We start from the raw sequence: 22,848 nt of genomic DNA, 5'->3' as shown, positions 1-22,848 counted from the left end.
GACAGATCGGCTCTCAGACACTCAATATATGATGATTGGTAGAGCCTGGTTGGCAGTAGTCCAGTGACATAAACTTTCCAATCTTCGTCGTCCAAAGTTGCTCGTTGATAGTGACATTTAGTAGCTCTGACTGTGATGTCTTTTTCGATTTGTATTGGATTCGTTAAAGTGATCCATACTGATATATAATATATTTGAATCGATAGAACGATCGATATAATTTAATGTTCGAAAACGGCTCCGCTTTAGATGGCCCATGGACAAGGTCTAATTTTGGAACACTCTCTCCAACATTTCGGCCGGTATTTCACGAATAACCCAGTAGTAGTTTTTACAATGCTTCTGGCTGGTCTTCACTCCAGATGCTTGTTGACGTATCACTGAACACAATTTTAGATAAAGAAGTGGATCTTCCTCCAATTTTGTCTATGCCCATTCATGATTAAATTAAAGACAAAACAACGATTCATGTTAAAATTATAGACCAAACTGAACAAGTTGGACAATGACACAGGACACGATTAACGCGTTATCTGTCAAAAACAGTGTTGTCAAAATGACACTAGCAAAAAAACACCCTTTAGGATTTATGGTCAGTTTAAAATGTTTTCCAATATGTGTTGTCACCATATGTCGTACTGATAGATAAAAATTTTCATACAAGGATTTTTGTTTTTTTTGTTTTTATATATTTCATGATTTTGAAGAAAACGTTTTTATATTGTAGAATTTCAATAGACTTTTATCGGTATTTATGAATATGCACAACGATAGACTAGTCTTATTTGCAATAGTAACTTAAGGATACAATATTAAGTAACACCTTATATAAAATTTCATCATGTAAAACTGCTACAATATGTTTGCTAAAAACATAGAAAATACTTGCCACAAATAAGTGCAAATATTCATAAATATGTTATTTCATTTCAAATGAACTAATCTTTGTTTGACCATTTTAAGGTAATTTATTCTAATATACTATTTAATGATTAAAGAGGACATGTAAGTGAAATCAATAGTATCAACCAGTAATCAGTGTGCCAAAAAGTTTGTGAAGGCACTAGACTGTATATGAAGAGCTATGTTAAAATATTATTTCGTGACTCTAACAAATGGCAACGGTTCTACTCTGAAACGGTAGAGATGAAGGCTTCGCTATTTTTTTCGTCCTCCTCATCGTCGTCCTTGACTGGTGCCAGCGTTCCGATGGACCAGGCACATACTGCTGATAGTACAACAAAAAATCCTCCGGCGTAGAAGGCGGAGTCCCACCGTTCGGTGATGTCGTACATCATTCCAGCCAATGGAGGCCCCAGCAAACTTCCGATGCCTTGAACCAGTAGACACAATCCGTAGGCGATGGTGAAATCATCCAAACTTACCAGCCGTACCATAATGATCGGGGTGAAGGAGAAGGTACTTGCGAAAGTAGCTCCAAACAGCAAGCTAGTTAGTACCATCATATAATAGTTGGACACTACGAATGGTACCGCGAAGATCGATAGACCGCATACTAAAGCAAAAAAAACATGGATTTTAGAAAGTTGGTCTACCCTTTCATCGGGAGACATGATACTCACACGCTAGGCAAACGGCGTAGGTTTTGGCAACGTCAACCCAGGGTTGATCTCCGAGCCAGCCCAATCCAACCATTCCGATTGTCTGCGTAACACCGATGACCGAGATCATGTTCGCTCCATCTTGTTCACTGAATCCGTGTGTTATCATAAAATCAGGGATGTAGAAATACGGGATAATATACCTGTGGGGCAAATTCCAAGTTATAATATTTTGATACGTTGGAAAGATCGTAATATGTTATGTTTACCATGTGAACAGCAGTAATGTCGATATAGACATCATGCAAAACTTGAACTCGAAAAACAAGGAAAAGTCGAACATGGTCTTCATGGCACTGATGAACGTTTCGTACCAGGCCTGCAAGTACGGTATAAAAAAATTAGCATCTCTACGTTGTAGATTGAATGTATGCACTACAAGAATAAAAAAAAAATTAAACTAACACAAAAGCGAACAAAATTTTTGATAAACGAACACTTTCTTTGATGATAATGTTGACTAAGCTATTATTTCTTATTTTGAAAGTCTTTTTCAAAAATACTATATACATATAATTTTTCTCATTTCCTGACTCAATGGGACCCGAACATAGTAGTAGTAGTTTTAATTTTTCGCAGTAGTTTTAATATTTTTGGAAGCAAGATGTTATGTTTGGGAGACTGCTCATCTTTTGTCTTTAAAATTGAGTAAATGCAGTCACGTACCCAGAGGGGGGGGGGGGGGGGGGGGGGCCGAGGGGCCAAGGCCCCTCCCGAAATCAAAAACCGATATATAATTATTTAGAAGGTCTAAGACATGTGTTGCAGAAATAACAAGACAGTAAACGTGAAGAAATGTAATACAATAACAGATCCAATGGAAAAGTTTAAAGTGTCTGTTAAAAACACCCGTAAGAGGCACACCGAGAATTAGGTACAAAAGCAGTCTTCAGTAACATGATATTTTTTACCTTGGGCCCCTCCCGAACTGAAATCCTGGGTACGGGTCTGAGTAAATGTAAAACTAATTGTTCAAAATTTACCTCATACCCAAGAATTTACCTGCATTTTAACCTGTGTATGTCTAGTGTACTCACATTACTATTCTCCTTAGAGCCGATAAAGTTTGATCTATAAAAGACTGATAGAAACTATTTTTTTATTGTAACTGATCTTTTGTCCTCTTTTGTTTTTATTGTAACTGATCTTTTGTCCTCTGGGGGTAGTTTCGATAACGTAATTCTGCTACATGAAATGAAAAGGAGCCTTTCACCGAAATAATTTCGAACCGTGTATATTTTCTTTGAGAACAAGCCTCTAGATGGCCGAATACCGAATTTCATGACAATCTATCCACCATCGCTCGTATTCTCCAGACCAGGCCCCCAGCGAATATTATCTATTTCCAAACCTGAAAAGGTTTCTCCAGGGAAAGAAATGTTCCAAAGCCTATTTGGACGGCCTTGACAAATCTTTTTATTTTTTCAAAATGTTGGAGGACCGTTGGGTCAAGTGTTTCGGTCTAGATGGAGATTATACTGCAGAATAAATAAGTTTTCACGAGAAAAATCGACTTTTTCTTTGTTAGGTCCGGAATTTCTTATTCAGTTGAAGTCAATTCTACATTAAATCCCAACATAAACGGTTGATATTAACTGCAAACCTACTTTGGTTTGCATCGTCTATTCCTCTAGCTGAAGTGTAATAGAATGGCGTGACTCATCTGACTTTTACATTAACGCATTCATACAAAGTGCGACAATTCAATTTCATTTATAATGATACTGTCAAACGGGTTGATCGAGCACTCAAAATCGAGCAGTCTAGTGAGAATTCATTATTCAGACCGGCTAGGAAACAATGTTTTAGCTTTATTCGTTCAAAGAATTCTAGTGTCCGGAGGACCGAGTGTCATATACTATTCTACTCAGTTCGTCGAGTACGAAAAAATGTATGTGTGTATGTATGTGTGTATGTAACCAAAATGTGCACTAGATTTTCTCAGAGAAGGCTGGACCGATTTTCATAAACCTAAATTCAAATAGAAGGTCTCTTGGTCCCATAGGTTGCTATTGAATTTAACCCGGATCGGACTTTCGGCTCGGGAGTAACGTGGTAAAATGTGCAAAAAAAATAATGAATAAGTGCACAATTTTCTCACGGACCGCTCAACCGATTTTCTATTTTGCTATTGAATTTTATCTAGATCCGACTTACGGGGGAAAATGTGCAAAATGCAATTTTCACAATCTTAGGTCTTGCAACTCCATGTAGTTCAACCGAATCTCATCCGGATACAGAAAGTCGTTCAGGAATTACAGGCAATAATTTCATTTTCAGTAGCGTGTTTTTATATATGAAACGAAAAATCAAACCAAATACGTTCAAATAGCAGTATAATTATTTAATCAGGCAGGTTTGGTTAGTTGAAATACGTTGATTTTGGGTATACCGGATCATCGTTCCTGGTTCCGGAAGCACCGGGACAGTGCTCGCATGTTCCAAACCGGAAATCACTCCAATTTCTTAGAAACGGCCAGACTGATCTTCGCAAATTCAAAAATATCATGTTTCCATAATACAAATGAAATGTATTATGTTTCCATAAGATTATATAGAATTTCATCCAGATCTGACTTTCGGTTTCGGAAATACAGGATAGCGCATATAAATTGCAATCTGTCATACACGGAGAACCCAATGATCACAAAATTTCAGTATTGCAATTTTTGTTTCACGCCATGGTTGTTTCAACTAAAATGTTGTTAATTTAATGTTAATTTAATGAACGAAATCGATGTATTCGAATGCTGTCGCTTGGCTGAGAACGAAGACAGCAAAACGCAAAACAAAAATCCTCTTCATTTCACCAGGAACATTTCATGTTGAAAATCTTCAATGGCAATTGAACGTCATTTATGTCAGTTTCGTAGTGGCCATTTCATGTTGATGAAAGTATGTTGAAGAACATTAGAGTTGATTGTAAAACAAGTTTTCCATGTACTGGATAGATATTCCTACAGTATAAAGTTTTAATCAACGCAAATCTTACTCTAACGTATATGAGATGATTACTGGAGCCGTTACCCAATTAAAAAGTTGACATCTGCTAAATTGCATATTAATATTTAGGCATTCCTATCAACATCGTATATTTCTATAAGTAAAACCAAGTCAAGTTTTAAACCAGATAATCGTCATTTACAGGTAATGTCAATTCGATTATCAACAACGCAAGATAGTCGGTGTTGAACAGTCGTTCGCACCGCACGCGTTAGCTCTTGGCTCCTGGAAATTTTTTCTGGCTACCTAGAGTTTCATTGATTCAAGGCTACCTGAATCACTAACAGTCTTTTTAAAGACTAACAATTAGTCAGCCTTTCTCAAGGCTATACAAAGAGTGATATTAGAGTGACTAAGTGATACAAAGAGTGATATTAGAGTGACTAAGAAATTAATTAGCCTTTTTAAGGCTAGCTATTCAAAGAACTATTTTTCGAACTAATCAGTCTTTATCTACACTTTTCCAAACTAGGAGTCTAATCGAAGACTAATTTAGCCTAGTTAATTTAATTTAAAATTTCATTCATTTCAAAAATGCATGCGTTCAACCGGAAAGTCAACAAGCCTAAGGTTAAAAATAATTCAATACGGAATAAATCACAATCCGTTATTCAACATTTTTCTAATAACATTCACGATCTTATAGAATCTGAATGTAAAAATAAAAGACAACGGACGGATTTCCCTTCCGTTGATCCTATGCCGTCAAACAATATTTACGAGATTCTTTCTGAATCCGATTGTAGCGACATAGAAAAAAATTCTTCAAAAATTCTAAAAACGGACGCTAGTCGTTCTGGGAAGAATCATCAATCTATGCCACCAGTGACGGTGATGATTTCCCACTTCAAAGCATTCCGGATTGAGCTTTCTACTTTTCTCCCGGAAGTAAAAGTCTCATTTCAAATCGGACGAAGAGGAGAATGTCGAGTCTTGGTTGATGGATTGGAAGATTACGAACGTCTTATTCGATATTTGTCCGAGAAACTTCATAAATTTTATTCATATGATTTAAAATCAGACAGACCCTTCAAGGCTGTCTTGAAAGGCTTATCAAATGATCAAAGTACTGATGAAATTAAAAATGAACTAAAAGAAATGCTTGATTTTTCCCCTTCCCAAGTAATACTTATGAAAAAAAGAGCGAATGGTACTTCTAAACAACGCTCTGGAATTTCCCATGAACTTTACCTAATACACTTCAATCGAAGTGATGTAAACAATTTGAAAACTTTAGAAAAAGTACGTTTCATTTCCCACATTAAAATTCATTGGGAACGGCATAATCGTATTGCAAACTTAACGCAATGTCGTCGTTGCCAAGGCTTCGGTCATGGAACCAAAAATTGTCATATGGATATACGGTGTTTGAATTGTGGTAAATCGCATTAGAAAGACGTTTATCCAATGAATGAAACCACTGATAAATTTTCATGTTCAAATTGCGATGGAAATCATAAATCCAATTAATTGAAATGTCATGTCAGGGAAAGAATTTTAAACGCTCGTTTGCTTAGACAACAAGTCAAATCAACGATCTTAAATTTACAGAACATACCTGAAAATCAAAAAACCGTTACAAATGCCACGTCTAATTCTTGTAAGGCACTTATTTCTTCGAATTTAAAACAAAAAACAGGTACGCCTGCCAATCCTTCTTGTAACGAAAACAATTTATTAACAGGTAGATCGACCTCGTCATCATCTTCTTCTAATGTCAGTTATGCTAGTATAACAGGTAGAAATCTACCACTTAATTCTTCTAATGTAAATAATCAAAACACAGGACCGCCTTGCAGTTCATCTTCTAACGAAAACATTTTATTAATAGGTAGATCGGCCATATCATCTTCTTCTAATGGCAGTCTACCTACAAATATTCCTTCAATGCCATTCGCTTCTTTAAATGAAGTTGATTTAGGCGATATAACTGAAAATAAAATGATCTACCTACAAGATTAACCTTTTCAAATGATCATCCGAATGTATTCGACTTCATCACTTTTTGAAGCATTTCAAATCGGATGGCAATTTGCAAATAATATTATAATGAATTTTCAATTTAACAGTGATGTTATAATTATTCGAATATTTTAAATTGGAATCTTTGAAATCGAGTGAAGATGAATTTTATAATTTTCTCAAAATTCACAAAATTCATATTGCCACTGTGACAGAAACTTTTCTTAAACCAAATGTCAAATTGAAAAGCAATCCACATTATGTGGTTCATCGATTTGACAGGTTTACTGGAATGGGTGGTGGAGTTGCCATGTTTGTCCAACGGCAAATTAAACATCGAATTTTACTTTCTTTCAATACTAAAGTTATTGAAAGCTTGGGAATCGAAGTTGAAACCATTCATGGAATTTATTTCATCGGTGGAGCATATTTGCCATTCCAATGCACCGGCGACCAATTAAATTTCTTTAAAGGCGATTTGCAAATACTCACAAGATATCGACCGAAATTTTTCGTAATAGTGGACTTAAATGCTAAGCATGTCCAGTGGAATTGTAGGCAAAATAACAGTAATGGTAAAATACTTCATCCCAGTAATCCGACTTGTTTCTCTTCCGTGAAAAACCCGTCTACAATTGATCTGGTTCTAACAGATCAAAGTCACATTTGTAGTGAACCGATTACACATGCTGACTTTGACTCAAATCATCTTCCTGGAACATTCAGACTTTCCAACGAAGCTTTAATTAATCCAATTAGTTCTATTTTCAACTATCATAGAGCTAATTGGTTGGATTACAGATCTCACATTGAAAATCATGTGGATCATGAAACTATTTTAGAAAATTCTGCGGACATCGACACAGCAATTGATAATTTGAATCATTATATTATCGAAGCTAGAAATCTTTCAGTTCCCAAAGCTCAAACTAAATTAAATTCTCCTATCATCGATGACAATCTTCAACTGCTCATTCGGTTGAAGAATGTTCTTCGACGTCAATATCAACGTTCTCGTGATCCTGCTATGAAAAACATAGTTAAGGATTTACAAAATAAATTAAACATAGATTTACTCTTTTGCGAAATGAAAATTTCGCTAAAGAAGTTGAACAAATTAAATCATATTCTAAACCTTTCTGGAAACTTTCTAAGGTTCTTAAGAAACCTCAGAAACCTTCTTACGAATGGCGAAAAAGCTCAAGAACTTGCTCAGCAGTTCCAGAGTTTCCACAATTTTAATTTGAACGTTGTGAGTCCTATTGAAAATGAAATCTCACTGAAATATGATCATATTTCAACCCAAGTGTTATTACAAGATGACATTATTGAGACGAATTTTGATGAAATTAAATCAATTATTAGGAAACTTAAAAACATGAAGGCTCCTGGAAAAGATGGAATTTTTAATATTCTTATTAAAAATCTTCCCGATGTTGCCTTGAGACTCCTGGTTAAAATTTTCAACAAGTGTTTTTCATTAGCTTACTTTCCAAAATGATGGAAAAACGCTAAAGTAATTCCTATCCCCAAACCTGATAAAAACCCAGCAGAAACATCAAGTTATCGACCAATTAGCTTACTTTCTTCTATCAGTAAACTTTTTGAAAAAATTATCTTGTTGAGAATGATGTCTCATATAAATAGGAATTCAATTTTTTTACCAGAGCAGTTTGGATTTCGTCATGAACATTCAACTACTCAGCAACTTGTCAGAGTAACGAACATGATAAAAGCAAATAAATCTTCTGGGTTATCCACTGGAGTTGCTCTTTTAGACATAGAAAAAGCATTCGACAGTGTTTGGCACAAAGGTTTAATAGCAAAAATGTCTGATTTCCAGTTTCCTATTTATTTGATCGAAATGATTCAAAATTATTAAATTGATCGTACTCTTTAGGTTAGCTATCAGAATTGTAAATCTGAATTGCTACCCGTACGAGCCGGTGTTCCGCAGGGTTCGAGCGTAGCTCCAAACTTGTATAATATTTTCACTTCTGATCTCCATCTCTGATCTTCCAAATCTACCCGTTGGTTGTCAGAAATCATTGAAGGAATCCAGGCAAAGTGTAATAAATATATTAAATGTTTATATCCTCTTATAAACAGAAATTCTAAGCTCTGTCAAAAAAACAAATTGTTAATTTATAAACAAATTTTCAGACCAGCCATGCTTTATGCATGGTCAAGTTGTTGTTCCACCAGGAAGAAAACGCTTCAAAGGATTCAGAATAAAATTCTGAAAATGATTTTGAAGCGTCCTCCCTTGTTTAGTACAAATGAGTTACGCAGACTCACAAATATAGAACCATTAGATGTAATGTCACATAATATTATAAGAAAATTCCGACAAAAATCGATGCAATCTTCAATTGAATCGATTCGCTCTCTGTATTAGTTAGTAAGTTAGTATATAAGTTCCTTTTCCCCATTACACAATACAAGTAGGTTTAGAATTTTCCCTACACAAAAATCTCAGAATTGCGGAAGCAAATAATGTTCTCATGGTAATAAGCAAATCATATATATATATATAATAGGGCTGGTAAGTCACCACTTGTGGCTGAACACCCAATTTAAATCTAAATAATTTAATTTTAACTCATATCCCAATAAATAGTTATTAAAAAAAAACAACGCAAGGTATGCAAATTTACTTTAGGTACTTTAAGAAAATTGCTACTTTTTTTCTTTCTGCAATACAAAATCGATCATACTTACCTCGAAGATCTCTTTTTTAATGTAATATAATTATAATATAATACAATATAAATAATTGTAAACATAAGTAATGAAATTGTATTGGTATATATTGAATGAATTTTCAAAGAGGCTGATAAAGAAATTATTAGAATTGAAATAGGAGTGGTTGGGTGAGGTTTCCGAGGAAATTAAAGTCACCTTCTATAGGGTCGTTCTGGGGTAATATCAATAAAAACTCACGAGACTGTTTTTTCTTCTGCGGTTTTCTCATTCATCAATTACAGGGGATATAGGGTATTTAGGTTGAAGACAAGAAGAGCTCCTAATAATTGAAAATGTTTGAAAATAGGTAATATAAGACGTTTATTAAATTTTGGTACAGGTTCAAGATTGTTACATTATTGAGCATGACAAAATATAAAAACATTTTCTTGCACCTAAAATACACCGTAACTTACCCAGAAGATAGAATTGAATTGAATATTGTGTTTTGTGACGTGCCTCAGTGAGTGATAGTTTTGAATGACAATCTAAATGATAATTCTTTATGCTTATCTCGAATGTACAAAACACACACCAAATTCGTTTAACGCAATCATCGAGGGAAAAATAGCTCAAATCACAACAACGCATGGCCACATGGTACAGTTCTGGTTAAATTAATTTAAATTGGTTAAGGGCTCGATTTATTCTGGTATTCAAAAAAAACGAGAAATTCATTATTGTAAAGGTGAGTAAAAACCATTTATTAAAACTAAAGCCAATGATTTGAAACAAAAGCAGGAAACTTACTTCTGGGTCAAATTGATTCAGTGAATGCATTGTATGTTGTTCATGTTTACTGCCACTTCTTCAAGAAAAGTTTTATTGAGACTGAAATGCATTACAGTTTAGGACTTTCGGAAATAAATTATGCAACTTATTGTTAATTTTTTCCAAAAAGAATATAGATTTATAACCATGAAAAACGTAATGAACAGATGGAGGTGTAATGTAAGTACTTGATTATATAAATATTGAGAATATGTCTGTTCTAGCCATCGTTGTCTTGTAACGTTCAATATAATTTAATTATCAGTGCCTAGTTTTATCACCTAAACATTTTTGAAAAAAAGAAGTTCAATTTTACTGTAGTTTTTTTGTTTCTATATTTTCTAAAGGTAATTATGCCTAAAGTTAAATTGAATGAACCTGAACATTATATTGTCTAATCTCATCTTTCTACCTGTAGTGCAAAATAATTACCTGTATTTAATAAATTCAATCAATTCCAAACAAACTGGCTACATAATTCGACATTGGACCTTACATATATTAGTTATGCACCTATATATTGTTTAAAGTAGTTCTTGCGATTCATCTATCGATATCGCCACTCGAGTACAACTGAAACCACATTCGTATGTTGGAAGCGGCATATGAACCATTTAATAAAAATCACTACATACTAAAAACTGATTTGATTCTTATAGCGGCATCTCAAACATTTCCAAATAATGCCCGATGTACTCGAGTTTATTCAACCTAGAGTACTCCCCAGACTTACTTTCAAAACGAATAACAAAGAAAATTTTAAATAGTATTCTTGCTAACACGTAGTAAAATTCAAAAGGCACTAGCTTTCGCAAAAACAAAATAAAAAAATGTGTTTACCCTCAGCTCATGATGTCTAAAAAAGAGAGTATAAAATCGGGTTTTAAAATGTTTGAGGTAGCTGAACTGCTTTTGTCACGTGGGAAATATCACTAGGAAGAATATTAACGTTAATACTTCTACAGGAAAACAAACGTCATAAGTACTGATTCCATAAGCGACAAACGAGATTTTTTTTCGTATTCTATTCAGTAATGGTCGAGCTTAATGCTTCGTTGTCCTTTTCGTCGTCATCATCATCATCATCATCATCAGGAGTAGCCGGCAGGTATCCAACGGCCCAGGAGCACACTCCGGACAGTATGAGGAAGAAACCACCCACGTAGAAGGCCATATCCCAACGCTCGGTTAAATCGTACATCAGCCCGGCCAGCGGTGGTCCTATCAAACTCCCGATGCCCTGTATCAGCAGGCACAGTCCATACGCGATGGTGAAATCGTCCAGGCTCACCAGCCGAACGACAATAATGGGCGTGAAGGAATAGGTACTGGCAAAGGTAAATCCAAACACGATGCTCAAAATCGCCATGATGTAGTAGTTGGTGACACAGATCGGAACGCAAGCCACCGAAAGCCCACAAACTGTTAGGTGGAAAGTATAAGCATGATCATTCACTTTGGTTGTGGTCTTTTGGCCTATGGAAGAACATGGCGGTATTGCGATTTCAGGATTTGTACAGGCATGTAGAGAAACTTGATTCATGGACCGAAGTTCGGTTTAGGGATTTTTGGAGCGCAAGTCCTCTCACCAGAAGTGAGTACATACATGATTAAAGAATGTAATCTTGTTATGAAGTTATAAATTCTATTGATTTTCGAAACAGGTAAATCCGGACAAAAACTGGAAAAATTCTCCATCTGTCAAAGTTTAGCATGCACGGAGCGACAAAGTTTTTTTTATGGTTATTGTTATGTCCATGGCTAGTTTCAGCCTTAAAAAGAGCATGATTATTTTCCGATAATGCACTACTTTTGAATTCATATAACAAGTCTTTCAAGCTTGAGTTCATTGCTCGAAGTAAATAACAAACAATTATTTATTCATTTTGTTAAAAAAAAATCTGTACGGGACATTTGTCCTCTCCTTAAATTTGCACGTTCCACAACTAAGGAAAGTTAGGAATCATTTCCTAGTTTCTGGAACATGTTTCGGTTTCGCAGAAACGAGGAGTGGAGAGTTGGCATCACTGGAAGTCCGATGCCTTGTCCTGGTGCTACTCTCAAAAAAGTATAATTTGAATGTGTTGTTTAATACGTATAGTTAAAAATTTGGTTGAAACAGTTATTTTTAGTGAAAATGCAGATGTAACAAATGTGTGTTTAGTAGTGAGAGTGCTATTCATTGAATAGTGTTGATCCGTGAATCTAAAGATGCTCAAGCGGCGGGAACTGAGAATTTACCACCCCAAAATTCAACGATGTTAACCTGTTAACCGATCGAAGCGCCGTCTGCATGTCATTGTCGGTGTTGTCGGATTTCTATGGAATGTGTGAAAATTTTCAAGTCGATCGTGTCATTCAGACTGAAGTTCTAGGGTTTGTTCTGCAAAGGACCCATTCGCGAGTGTTTTTATTTTATTCTTTCAGTGGTCGTGTTTCATCTCGCGTTGTTGACAGCAGACCGAGTGGAAAAAAAGGATACTGGTGAGATCGTTCCTTGGAAATATTTTATATTTTTCTTACTTATTATATTTCTCCTGAGTATCGAAAATCAGGTTTTGTTGAGATCATATTGTTTACCAAAACATATCCGGATCCCTTTTCCCCCCTACTAACAAATCTCCTATCCCGTGATGCTCGTGGAGATACAGTGGTACCCGCGTTCTCTAGAAACAACGAGTATCGGACTAACATTCCTTCCTTTCTCTTAGTAGCACAGTTTTTGGTCGTAGCCAGCGTCGTTATTGATCATTTATTAGAAAGTTAGGAGTGAGTGGGTATGTACAGTGAAATGATTTGCTTCTCCCAAGCTTCAATTATTTGGTTGGCAACTACGGGCGATCTACTTCAGCTCAGTTCATGCTTTGGTTTCGCAGAAACGAGATCTCAGAAGTTCATTGTGTTTGAAAAGGAAATACTACGAAAAGGTTTACTGCAAATGTTGTACTCGTAATAAGTTCAATTATCCGACAATAATGGATTCCTACAATCCGAAAAAATGAATGATAAACAAAGTTTTGTTAGCAAGGGCCTCAAATCCTGAAATTACACCACCACGCAAGACTTCCGGATGATCATAAGCTCATAAGATCATAACACTAGAATACACGGTAACACTCACATCCCAAACAGACGCCATAGTACTTGGTGACATCTACCCAGAGTTGATCACCGAGCCACCCGAGAACAACCATACCAACCATACTGGCAACACCGATGATCGATATCATGTTGGCTCCCTCTTGTTCACTGTAGCCGTGCAGCAGCATGAAGTCAGGGATGTAGAAATAGGGTATGATGTACCTGGAGGGACGCGAAACCTTTTACTTGTCATGACAGGTTTTTGTTTGCGAAACTCGAGTAACTTAGAATTAAGAGGTTGTTGCTATCACTACTGTTGCATCTATATCAAAATTCTAAGTTACTCACTTATGAATACCAAATCGATTACATATAAGACGGAAGGCTATTATCAAGTCTGGAAATTCGGTGGGACATACATCCAACTCTTTTCAGGGAATGGGATACTAAACATAGCTTCTTGAAAAGCAGTTCCAACAGTTCTTGGATAACGAATGAAAATTACAAAAACGGAAACGTCTGAACAAAAGGGGTAAAGTTCAATGTACTCAACAATACATGAATGTTCCGACAAATCGTGTGAGCCATTGAGCCCCAACCGAATTTCAAGAACCTATAATGCTCTAGTAATGGCTCAACATATGACTAACCCAAAGAGCTTGTTGAATTTCTTACCAGGTAAACAGTAGCAAGGTCGATAGTGACAACATGCCAAATTTGAATTCTAAGAACAATGAAAAATCGAACATCGTCTTTATCGCATCGATGAAACCGTCGTACCAGGTCTGGAAATGGAGTAGCAGTAGTAGAAGTAGAAGAAAAATATTAAATTTACAATCATTGACTTTCTGTTTCGGCATAAAAATCCAATAGAATATAGAACCATAATCCAATAGAACAATCTACCGGTGTTAAGATTTAGCAAGCCTAGCTACCGAATCCTATCGGAGTAAAGCAATACTTCTCAAACTACTGTCGCCATTCAAGCAAATACCCAAGTGTTATTGAAGCAGATCACCGATATTTGAGACAACTTTAGCGAGGACTCTGATTCAGTTTTACCTACACCTGACCAGAAGTATGTTATAATTTTAAAAATAGGTCTTAAATAAAACAAGATATGATAAAAACAGTGCCTTCGCCAAAGTTATTGTCCATGACAGTTCATACCGAGTTCACACCATATACAACAAAGAATTGTAAGTCTGTATCATGCACGAAAAGAATACCAGATATCATAATATTTTACAATTCCAATTCAATTTTTATAATCTAAGAATAACCAATGTTGAGGAAATGTTAAACATTAAACATAGAAATAGAGATTTTTCGTTGATTCATGCTTCATATGATTACCACAGAAAACAGATATACAGGCTCACATATCCATTGTGTGTAAAATTTGCTCCTTTAGCATGGCGAACACTTGCAGATGTCACCACAATCGACACTAGGTGCCACCACGATTCGGGTGCCGCATTCACATGAGACACAATTTTGGGTGCAACATTCTCCTCGCGTTAGATTTTTGTTTTGCTGTTGGTTAAATAGACAAGTTTGTTTTTGTTTTGTTCCGATCGAATTCTCGTGTGATTTATGCGACATGGAGAAAAGTAGTCTTTAACTCTGTCTGAAGGAAATCGTGTGATAACTGCTAAAATTTTTGTAGTTGGAATATTTCTTTAACAGGTAGGAGGATTTTGTTATCGTTCCGGAACGTAGTGGAACATTTGGAAAGATCGCGGCGAATAGTCGTATAGCAACTTTGAAATCTTCACTGGATTTTGAAGAGAACCTGTATATCTGTTATCTGTGTAATTACCAAAATCTAGACACAATACTGTCGTTTTCGCTGGACGTAGCTTTGGCGTCCTAGTTTCGATTCTAACTACTGTCAAAACGCTTGTTTGAGGTCAGTTTTGTGCCTAAATTTAACACCATTGCACTAATATTCGGATGAGCTTTGAACCTAGTTTTTATACCCATAATTGTTCGTTCGAAAAAACTAACCTATCTCTAGCAAAAACGACTAAAATATAGTTTCGGCTCAGTAATATCTCGATGGTAAATATTTGTGTTTTATTCTCATACATGTTGTTTTAAAATCAAAAACAATCACATCACTTATCTCACTCACAAAGAACACAAAAGTAAAACTGCGACATTTTCTGTGAAAAAATATATGTGTAAATAGTTAATTGGAAGAACTGGAAATGTGCAATTCTGGTTTGAAGCTTGTTGAAGTACTTTTCTGTTCAAACAACGAATAAAAACTTCTAGTTAAAGAAACGCATTTGAATTTTCTTGTTCGCTGTAAGTCAGTAACATCTTCAGAGCCAGATTCAGAAAACCCGCTCCTCTTACATCTAGTTTTCGAGCATTCAATCTTAAGTGAGTGTAGTAAGTTAGTATTTTGAAAAGCTTTTGTTCCTTAATTCCATTGTGAAGATAATTTCAAATATTTCTTGTGATAAGACTTTCTAGCCTTCAAGATAAATTGGGCCTTAATGATAGTGAAAGGTGATTTTTTACTGGTATCTTTTTGGTAACACTGTATTTGACGGACCACGCGTAAATCGTGTCTTGTGTCTTTATCAAACTTGTTTAGTTTGGTTTATAATTCAATCATGAATTGTCGTTTGGTATATAATTTAATCATGACAGCGCGCTGGAAAAGTTGGAGGAAGATCCATTTTTTATCAAAAAATTGTGTTCAGTGACGAAGTTCATTTCTGGTTGAATGGACACGTCAACAAGTAAAATTGCCGTATCTGCAGTGAACACCAGCCAGAAGCATTGCAAGAGCTACCAACACATCAAAAAAAGTTACTGTTTGGTGTGGATTATGGGCCGATGGCATTATTCGTGAAATACCGACCGATATTTTGGAGAGAGTGTGCCAAAATTGGGTCACCTAAAGCGGAACCGCGGCCAACATTTGAATGAAATCATCTTCAAACATTAAATAATATTGATCGTTCTATCGATTCCAATAAAAATTTCATCAATTTTCTCATTTTTTAAAGTTTTTTTTTTTGAAAATCAAATCAAATACCTCTTGAAAAATCACCCTTTAATAAAGAACCCAGAACATCAACTCAAATGTGTTATTTAGACCCATCGCCCAGGTAACCATAAATATTAGGTAATATTGCCTAACTTGTAACCTTAACATTGCGTTTAAGTCAAAGATTTAAAATGCAAATACATATGAGCACTTCAATTAGCTTGACACCACAGATGGTTTGATATGATTATATAGCGCAGATATAAAATTTGCAAGGATTATTAGTGATTTTATGGTGCAAATATTTATTTAGTGCTCGAATAGAACAAATAAAATGTTATTGTAATACCGATGTAATGCTGATATTTTTTTTCTGAACATCTTGACAGTTCAGTTTGCTCCAATTCATAATGATCAAAACATGACATGAACGTGAAAAAAACCGAATATGATCGAAGTGCAGCTTTCTATAATTCTAGCAGCTATAAAAGAATTGTACCATAGAATATGATGAATTGGAGAACACGAACTTTATGAAACATGATACACATATAGGTTTCCATACCTAGCTTAAGTTATTTGCAGTGACTAAGCGGAAAACTAGAGTGATAAAATGAATAAATGAAAAGTGTTTTATGGGACATATTAATAACTCCATCGAATTTCTGAAATTATATCTTCATTGCTCTGAAATATTCGGCTAATTCAACTCCACGAACAATTCAATGAAAGTAAAATAAAATTTGGAATCGAATAACCAACCAAGTAGTAGATCGATTAAACAGCACCGCTTTTATGAATTTGCTGAACAAACCAGCATGAGATTACATTTGCACATATTTCACTGTACTCAGATATATGCGGCACTTCAACGAAGAATGATGAGAGACGCATCAAAGCTAAAACAACAATCATTGGAGCTAAAAGTAGTAAAACGTGAAATTTATCGTCACATTACGGACAAACAATTACTGTTTTGAGCAGTAATTTTAATTTTTCATTTTTTTGACTATTCATATTAGTTTTTTTTAAATAATAATTCATAAAAAATGAATTCGGATGAAAGTTGTTTTCTGACAACATACTTCATATGTGCAATGGCATTAGCAAAGCTATTATAGGTAATTCTGTTTTGACCTTTCTGTATTATAATAACGTTGTTTATGCAGAAATCAAACCATTTCCGTCTAACTTATTATTGCTAAAATTTTCACCTTTCATGGTTTAATATAAGTTTCACAATAGTTTTTAGTAATGGTATTTCTATATCGGTATATAATGCAAATATACGATATCGTTTTAATTTAATCAGGATTCATGATACCCAAAATACATACTATCGAACTAAGAAAACGAATACACCAAACTGATATCAGATGCAGATAGAAAAGCATGCTTAATTTAGTTCAACAGTAACGAGACATTCCAATCGTATTTTTATTGTTCTCAATCAAAAATGTCAATCAATGAAAAAAATTAAACTATAAGCCAGATAAGAAATACTGACAGCTGCCGATAACTTTCTCAAAAGTGCAATATTAATGACATTTCATAACATGATATACAGCAATCAGCATTTTCAAGACTCAAACCAATATCATTTTTGAAAGTTATTATAAAGTACGGAAACAAAATTATTATAACATTCACAACTGCACATCAAAACAAAATCATGTAATGTTTCGTCGGAAAGTTTGCACGTAAACTAAGTTTGAAATGATGTGTAACATTTCATTACTCTAACGTTACATGAAAATGACGTCCATAATATGCAGCAAAACACGATTCATTAGCATATTTTTAGTTGGAATATTACACGAAATGGTTCCTGGAATTCTGTTTCTTCGACGTTACTATTTTAATACGTCTTTTCGCAGTAATTACGAATTTATTTGCCGTATAGCTGTCATCAAATTTGGCACAGTTCCTCTTAGAAGTGCATTGTTTACATACTGTGAATTGTGTAGTTTGTTGTAGCTAAGATGGAAGACAGTTTAGTGGAGAGGTCACTTCCGGTGAAACTCTCAACGGGTGAGCACGTTGTGTCGTGTTTGTCCGGAGAAAATTCGAGTATTTCGCAAGAAAGAATTTTTAACCGTACTTTGATGACTCGATGCATCCACGCAGCGAGATTTTCGCTTGTAGTCTAGTGAAAAAAAAGTCCATTGGACTATAAACGAAAATTAACTGGCAATATAGTTGCTAAGTTGCTGTGCCATCAAATCGGCCTCATCTCAAGGGAGGTGACGCCAACCAGAACTAGAAGAAGAATTAGAAGAAGTGGAGAGGTGTGACAAAATGTGGAGCTATCTCAAAGCATTTTGAGAAAAAACTTTCAAATCTACCATTCAGCCGTCTCAAGAATACTCCAAAAGTTCAAGGATCGGTTAACTTTTGATAACAAGTACGGGAAAAAAGAAAAAAAGGTTGAGACCAGCTTCACCCGACATCCCAACATTTCGAAACAAGATATTGCCAAATACTCCGGAGTTTCTCAAAGTTATGTCCGGAAGACAAAAACAAAAATAGTTGTCACGACCGTGGAAGCTAGGAAGCTAGCTAGGAAACAAAAAAAAAAACACTGGTGGCGTGGATTACTCTGATTTTGCACTTTCAAGTAGAAATCTCGATGAACATCCCAAGTGCAAATGACAGTTTCTCTTTGTTTACTTTACTTTCAATTATTACGGCATATTCTTATAGTTTCCAACAATTTCTTAACTACAGATCGAAAGTCGATGGGTTCAGTCGTTATTCTAAGTAAAGAGAGGGATTACCGATAGGACCGTAATAATCGAAAGAGAAAGTAAACAAAAAGAAACTCTCATTTGCACTTAGGACATTTTCTCGTGTTTGTCTTCAAATGGCAATGAAACGCCATTGGAATATTGCATTTTTGCTTGAATGTTCAAAACCACAGCAATCCCCGTCACCAGTGTTTTTCACCCACCAGATAATTGATTAAAGTTTAATAAATTAGTTTGAAAATTATACTCGATAATTGAATAATCGAGTAATTTGAAAAATCCGACATCCCTATTCTCACTGACAGCGCTATACACTCTTACCAGCCGCTGCCTAATTTTGGGTCGAAACCTCAATGTTTAGGTGAATGTAAGATTGTCCAAAGTGTTGTCATGCCAACTTTGGCAATGCTCGCTACCTATTTTTGTATGATCAAGTCAAGGTTTGAGTAGAGAACGATTCAGTTACTACCCAATATAAACTCCCTAATCGGTCATTGTAATTTACTCAAAATTTGAGTGGCAGTCAATTTTTTCTGACTAATTTTGGGTAGCTCATAGAAGAGCTCGAAAATGAGCGATTTCTTCTAAAAAAAAATAAACTCGATATTCAGTTATGCGAAATGCACAGGTATCTTTATAAATACACCTTAGGTGCATTTAAGCACCCATGTCTCCACAGAAGCTACAACTGGTCTCGCTGATAGCTCTGTTACATCATAATTACCAGAGCTAATAAAAGTCATTTTCATTGACTCAAAATAGATGAAAATGACGAGAAATTTATGTCACTCTCAGCTTCGCTTGCAAACTATGAGAACGAAATCCAAGTCCAGTCAATGACATAAGCGGAAAAGTAGTTTTTAAATTGTGTTCTTTCTTCTATTTACTCTTTCAGTCATTGGTGGTTTTCAGTGAAAATCCCATAGCATGCAGTATCGATATTCAACCGAAGCTTTGAGATTCGAAAATGACAGAAACAGGTTTCACAACGACTTTTACCTGTTGGTGCTCGTATCTGTAGTAGTTTTGGTTTTCGAAGAGGTTCTTGTCATATTTTAGTCAGTCTTTATAGCCAAGCGTTACAGATTTTCAATACATCGATGAAAGAATGGGAATTGAAATTCTGCTGATTCACAGAGAGTCATAGAGGAAAATGTGACGTTGGCAATTATACCACAGACTAACAGACAGGACACTCAAATTAGATTCTTCAATCATTTTAACGGTCATTTCGAATATTCCTTTATTTGGGACAGTACTCACATGTGTCATGATGGCGCCACATTACCCTATCAAAAACATCCTGTCTGTCATCTAGACTGTGTTTATTTTTTTCATTTACCAACAGAGTGGCCATTCATACAGAATTACCTGTAATGTATTGATTTGTATACGTCCATGCGAATTTCATGCAGGATACAGATTTAATACATATTGCCAAAACTATTTACATAATTGTGCCTACATCTCATCATCCAACGCAAGACATAATCGAACCCGTTTTGTTACATTATTTACTTGCTTCTGGTCTGCCGCCACTTAATTTCAATGAAAACTACCAACACAATAAAAAATAGTCTAGATGAACAACGTTGAGTCAAATAAATGGTTACCTTCCAACATCGCGAAAAAGTTAAATATATTATCAACGTAATCCAATAATTCATTGTGACGATTCATTTTCAAATATTTTGATGAAATCAGGCATCCCTGCAAGCAGCTGATCGGTGTTGACAAACGAGGGGAAACCAACTAGTAAAAAAACTTTTACATAACACAAGGGGTGTACAGATAGTAAATAGTTCGCGCAGTACAATATAGGTGGAGCTAGTGCATCACGAAAAATTTTTTTTATAAGAATTTACTCATACTGTCATGTCTGTTAGTCTGTGATTATACTCTCTCTTTTTTCAATAAGAAACGGAAAATGCTTCGCTTCTCTTCGTTTATTCTGGTGTCGGTCATTTACGAATGAGACTGTTGGATTAGATTCTTTCATTGAGAATGCGTGACAATTTTAAGCTCTGATTATTACACTCGGTTCTCTATGTTTATTTGCTTTCCTTTTATCTAAATTATTGGATAGTTGTAAACTAACCTCTATTAAAATTTCAGGACAGGAGTTTAACATCGGAAAAGATGAATTCTAAAAAAATCCGTTCATATTACCATTCTAACATGTAACGATTGGCTTGTTAGAACAACAACTTATGCCCTGAACCATAATCCTAGGTGGAATTGTCTCTCATTTTATTTGTTTTATTCTAAGGATCTGACAAACCATAGGAAAATTATTGAAGGTCAGTATGAATCCAATCGTAAAATTTTGAATTTACTTTTCTTTTTCGCTTTTTTTACTTTTTGCAAAAATGTTTAGCGCTTAGGTGACTTCTTCGATCCAATCGGATCTGCTGAAGTTTTCAAATAATCGGTTCAAATCAGACACACACCCATTTGTTGTTGAACACACCTTCAACCATAGAACGCTCTCGTGACTTCTTCTATTAGCAAACGATTTCATGGGGTGCATTTGAACCTCAGAATTGAAATTACTCTAAAATTACTAAATTCTAATGTATTATTTTCAAATAACCGGTACAGTTTCATTGCAAAACCTCTTGGAAAGAAGCTTATATAATAATATTCAAGCTTGGTCAATTTCACTATGAAATATTTATTTTTCATAAAATAAGTCTCTGAATTACTTTGAAATTTTCTTTTTTCTTTATTTTCTGGGGTACAGAGTATTCTAAGGTTATTACTCTGTATGACATTTCCACATGTTAAAAAAATTAAAAAAAAAACTTTAATATTAAGATTGTATGCTTGTTTTAAGATTGATTATTCTTCATCCATATTGGATAAGTTCAATTATATTATCATATAGGAAAAAACTTTTAAAATAGTATTAATGAAAAAAGTTGATACTAAGAGTTGGCGATGATGTAGACATATTGTAGCCTTGGCCAAGCTTGACTGTCTCATAATCAAAATTCGTAATTCAAGACTAGTGTAAAAATAACTATTTGAGGTGGAATATTTCCGACGGAAAATAACTCACGAAACTGTTCTCGAACTGGTGGCCTCGAGCTCAGAGTGGCTTGGGAAGCTAGAGTTCATTAGAACTCACAAACTATTTCTGATGCCAATTTTTCAATCATTAATTTAATAAAGATGCGGATGTGTTGGTTTCGCAATCCAGTGTCATTGACCCAATGACATAGACTTCATAAAAAGTCGGTAGGAATGAAAGTTCCGTTTGTATTTGTTTTATACGATTTTCGAACAAGTGAAAAAAGATAGTTTTGTGTATCTTTGTTGTTGTTACCTTCACTTCCGACATAAAATAAACTCAATCTATTATACGGCCTACACAACACTAACTGCATGTACAAAGTAGATGGCGTCATTTTCATGATTGAATAAACTGTCAGCACATGCATGCAAAGCGGTATTATCTACTTTCAATTAATGCACCAGGAAAAGCACACTTCTGAGCGGGAAAACGGGGATTTTGAAACAATCGTTTAGAAACTGAGTGTAACACCATAACAAATCGAACTTGCGAGATTAACGAGGTGTTCGTAACACTTACTCTCAACCGACCAGAACGAGAAGGCACAATGAATATCTGTTTCAATAGTACATATAATAATTATTCTTAGAATAGTAGTAATAGTACGGAGTAAACGAAATTGCAACTACGATAGTTTCATTGGCGAATGTTCTAAATGAGCATAATAATAAATGTTCGAATAGAGTACGTGAAATGCAAAACTATACAGATGAGACACTACAAGCACCATCAGTTTCAGTTTCAATGGAGACGCCCCGTAATCCAACCACCTAAGAACAACCATGCATCTGCTTAAATGAAAACAAAAGTCCCACAATAAAAATCGCAAATCAA

General features: G+C 35.0%; 1 protein-coding gene across 6 annotated transcripts in view; it reads right to left on the bottom strand.

The window, feature by feature from the left end:
* Nucleotides 1-736: 736 nt before the first annotated feature.
* LOC131439041 (monocarboxylate transporter 14) overlaps nt 737-22,848 on the bottom strand; it is a 67,153-nt gene continuing 45,041 nt past the window's right edge. For 4 of the 6 annotated variants that reach the window (XM_058609559.1, XM_058609562.1, XM_058609560.1 and 1 more), the window contains exons 3-6: nt 22,534-22,569; nt 13,860-13,969; nt 13,225-13,406; nt 9,372-11,525 (exon numbers count right to left, since the gene is read on the bottom strand). In XM_058609559.1, the coding sequence (XP_058465542.1) occupies nt 11,128-11,525; nt 13,225-13,406; nt 13,860-13,969; nt 22,534-22,569 (726 nt within the window). In that variant the 3' untranslated portion in view covers nt 9,372-11,127. Of the gene's footprint in view, nt 1,517-1,583; nt 1,766-1,831; nt 1,942-9,371; nt 11,526-13,224; nt 13,407-13,859; nt 13,970-22,533; nt 22,570-22,848 lie in introns of those variants that run through there. The other 2 variants (XM_058609564.1, XM_058609563.1) reach the window with 2 other exon arrangements.

This window comes from Malaya genurostris, chromosome 3, assembly GCF_030247185.1.
Source record: "Malaya genurostris strain Urasoe2022 chromosome 3, Malgen_1.1, whole genome shotgun sequence".
Lineage (NCBI taxonomy): Eukaryota > Metazoa > Arthropoda > Insecta > Diptera > Culicidae > Malaya > Malaya genurostris.
This window is presented reverse-complemented; position numbering and strand designations above follow the sequence as displayed.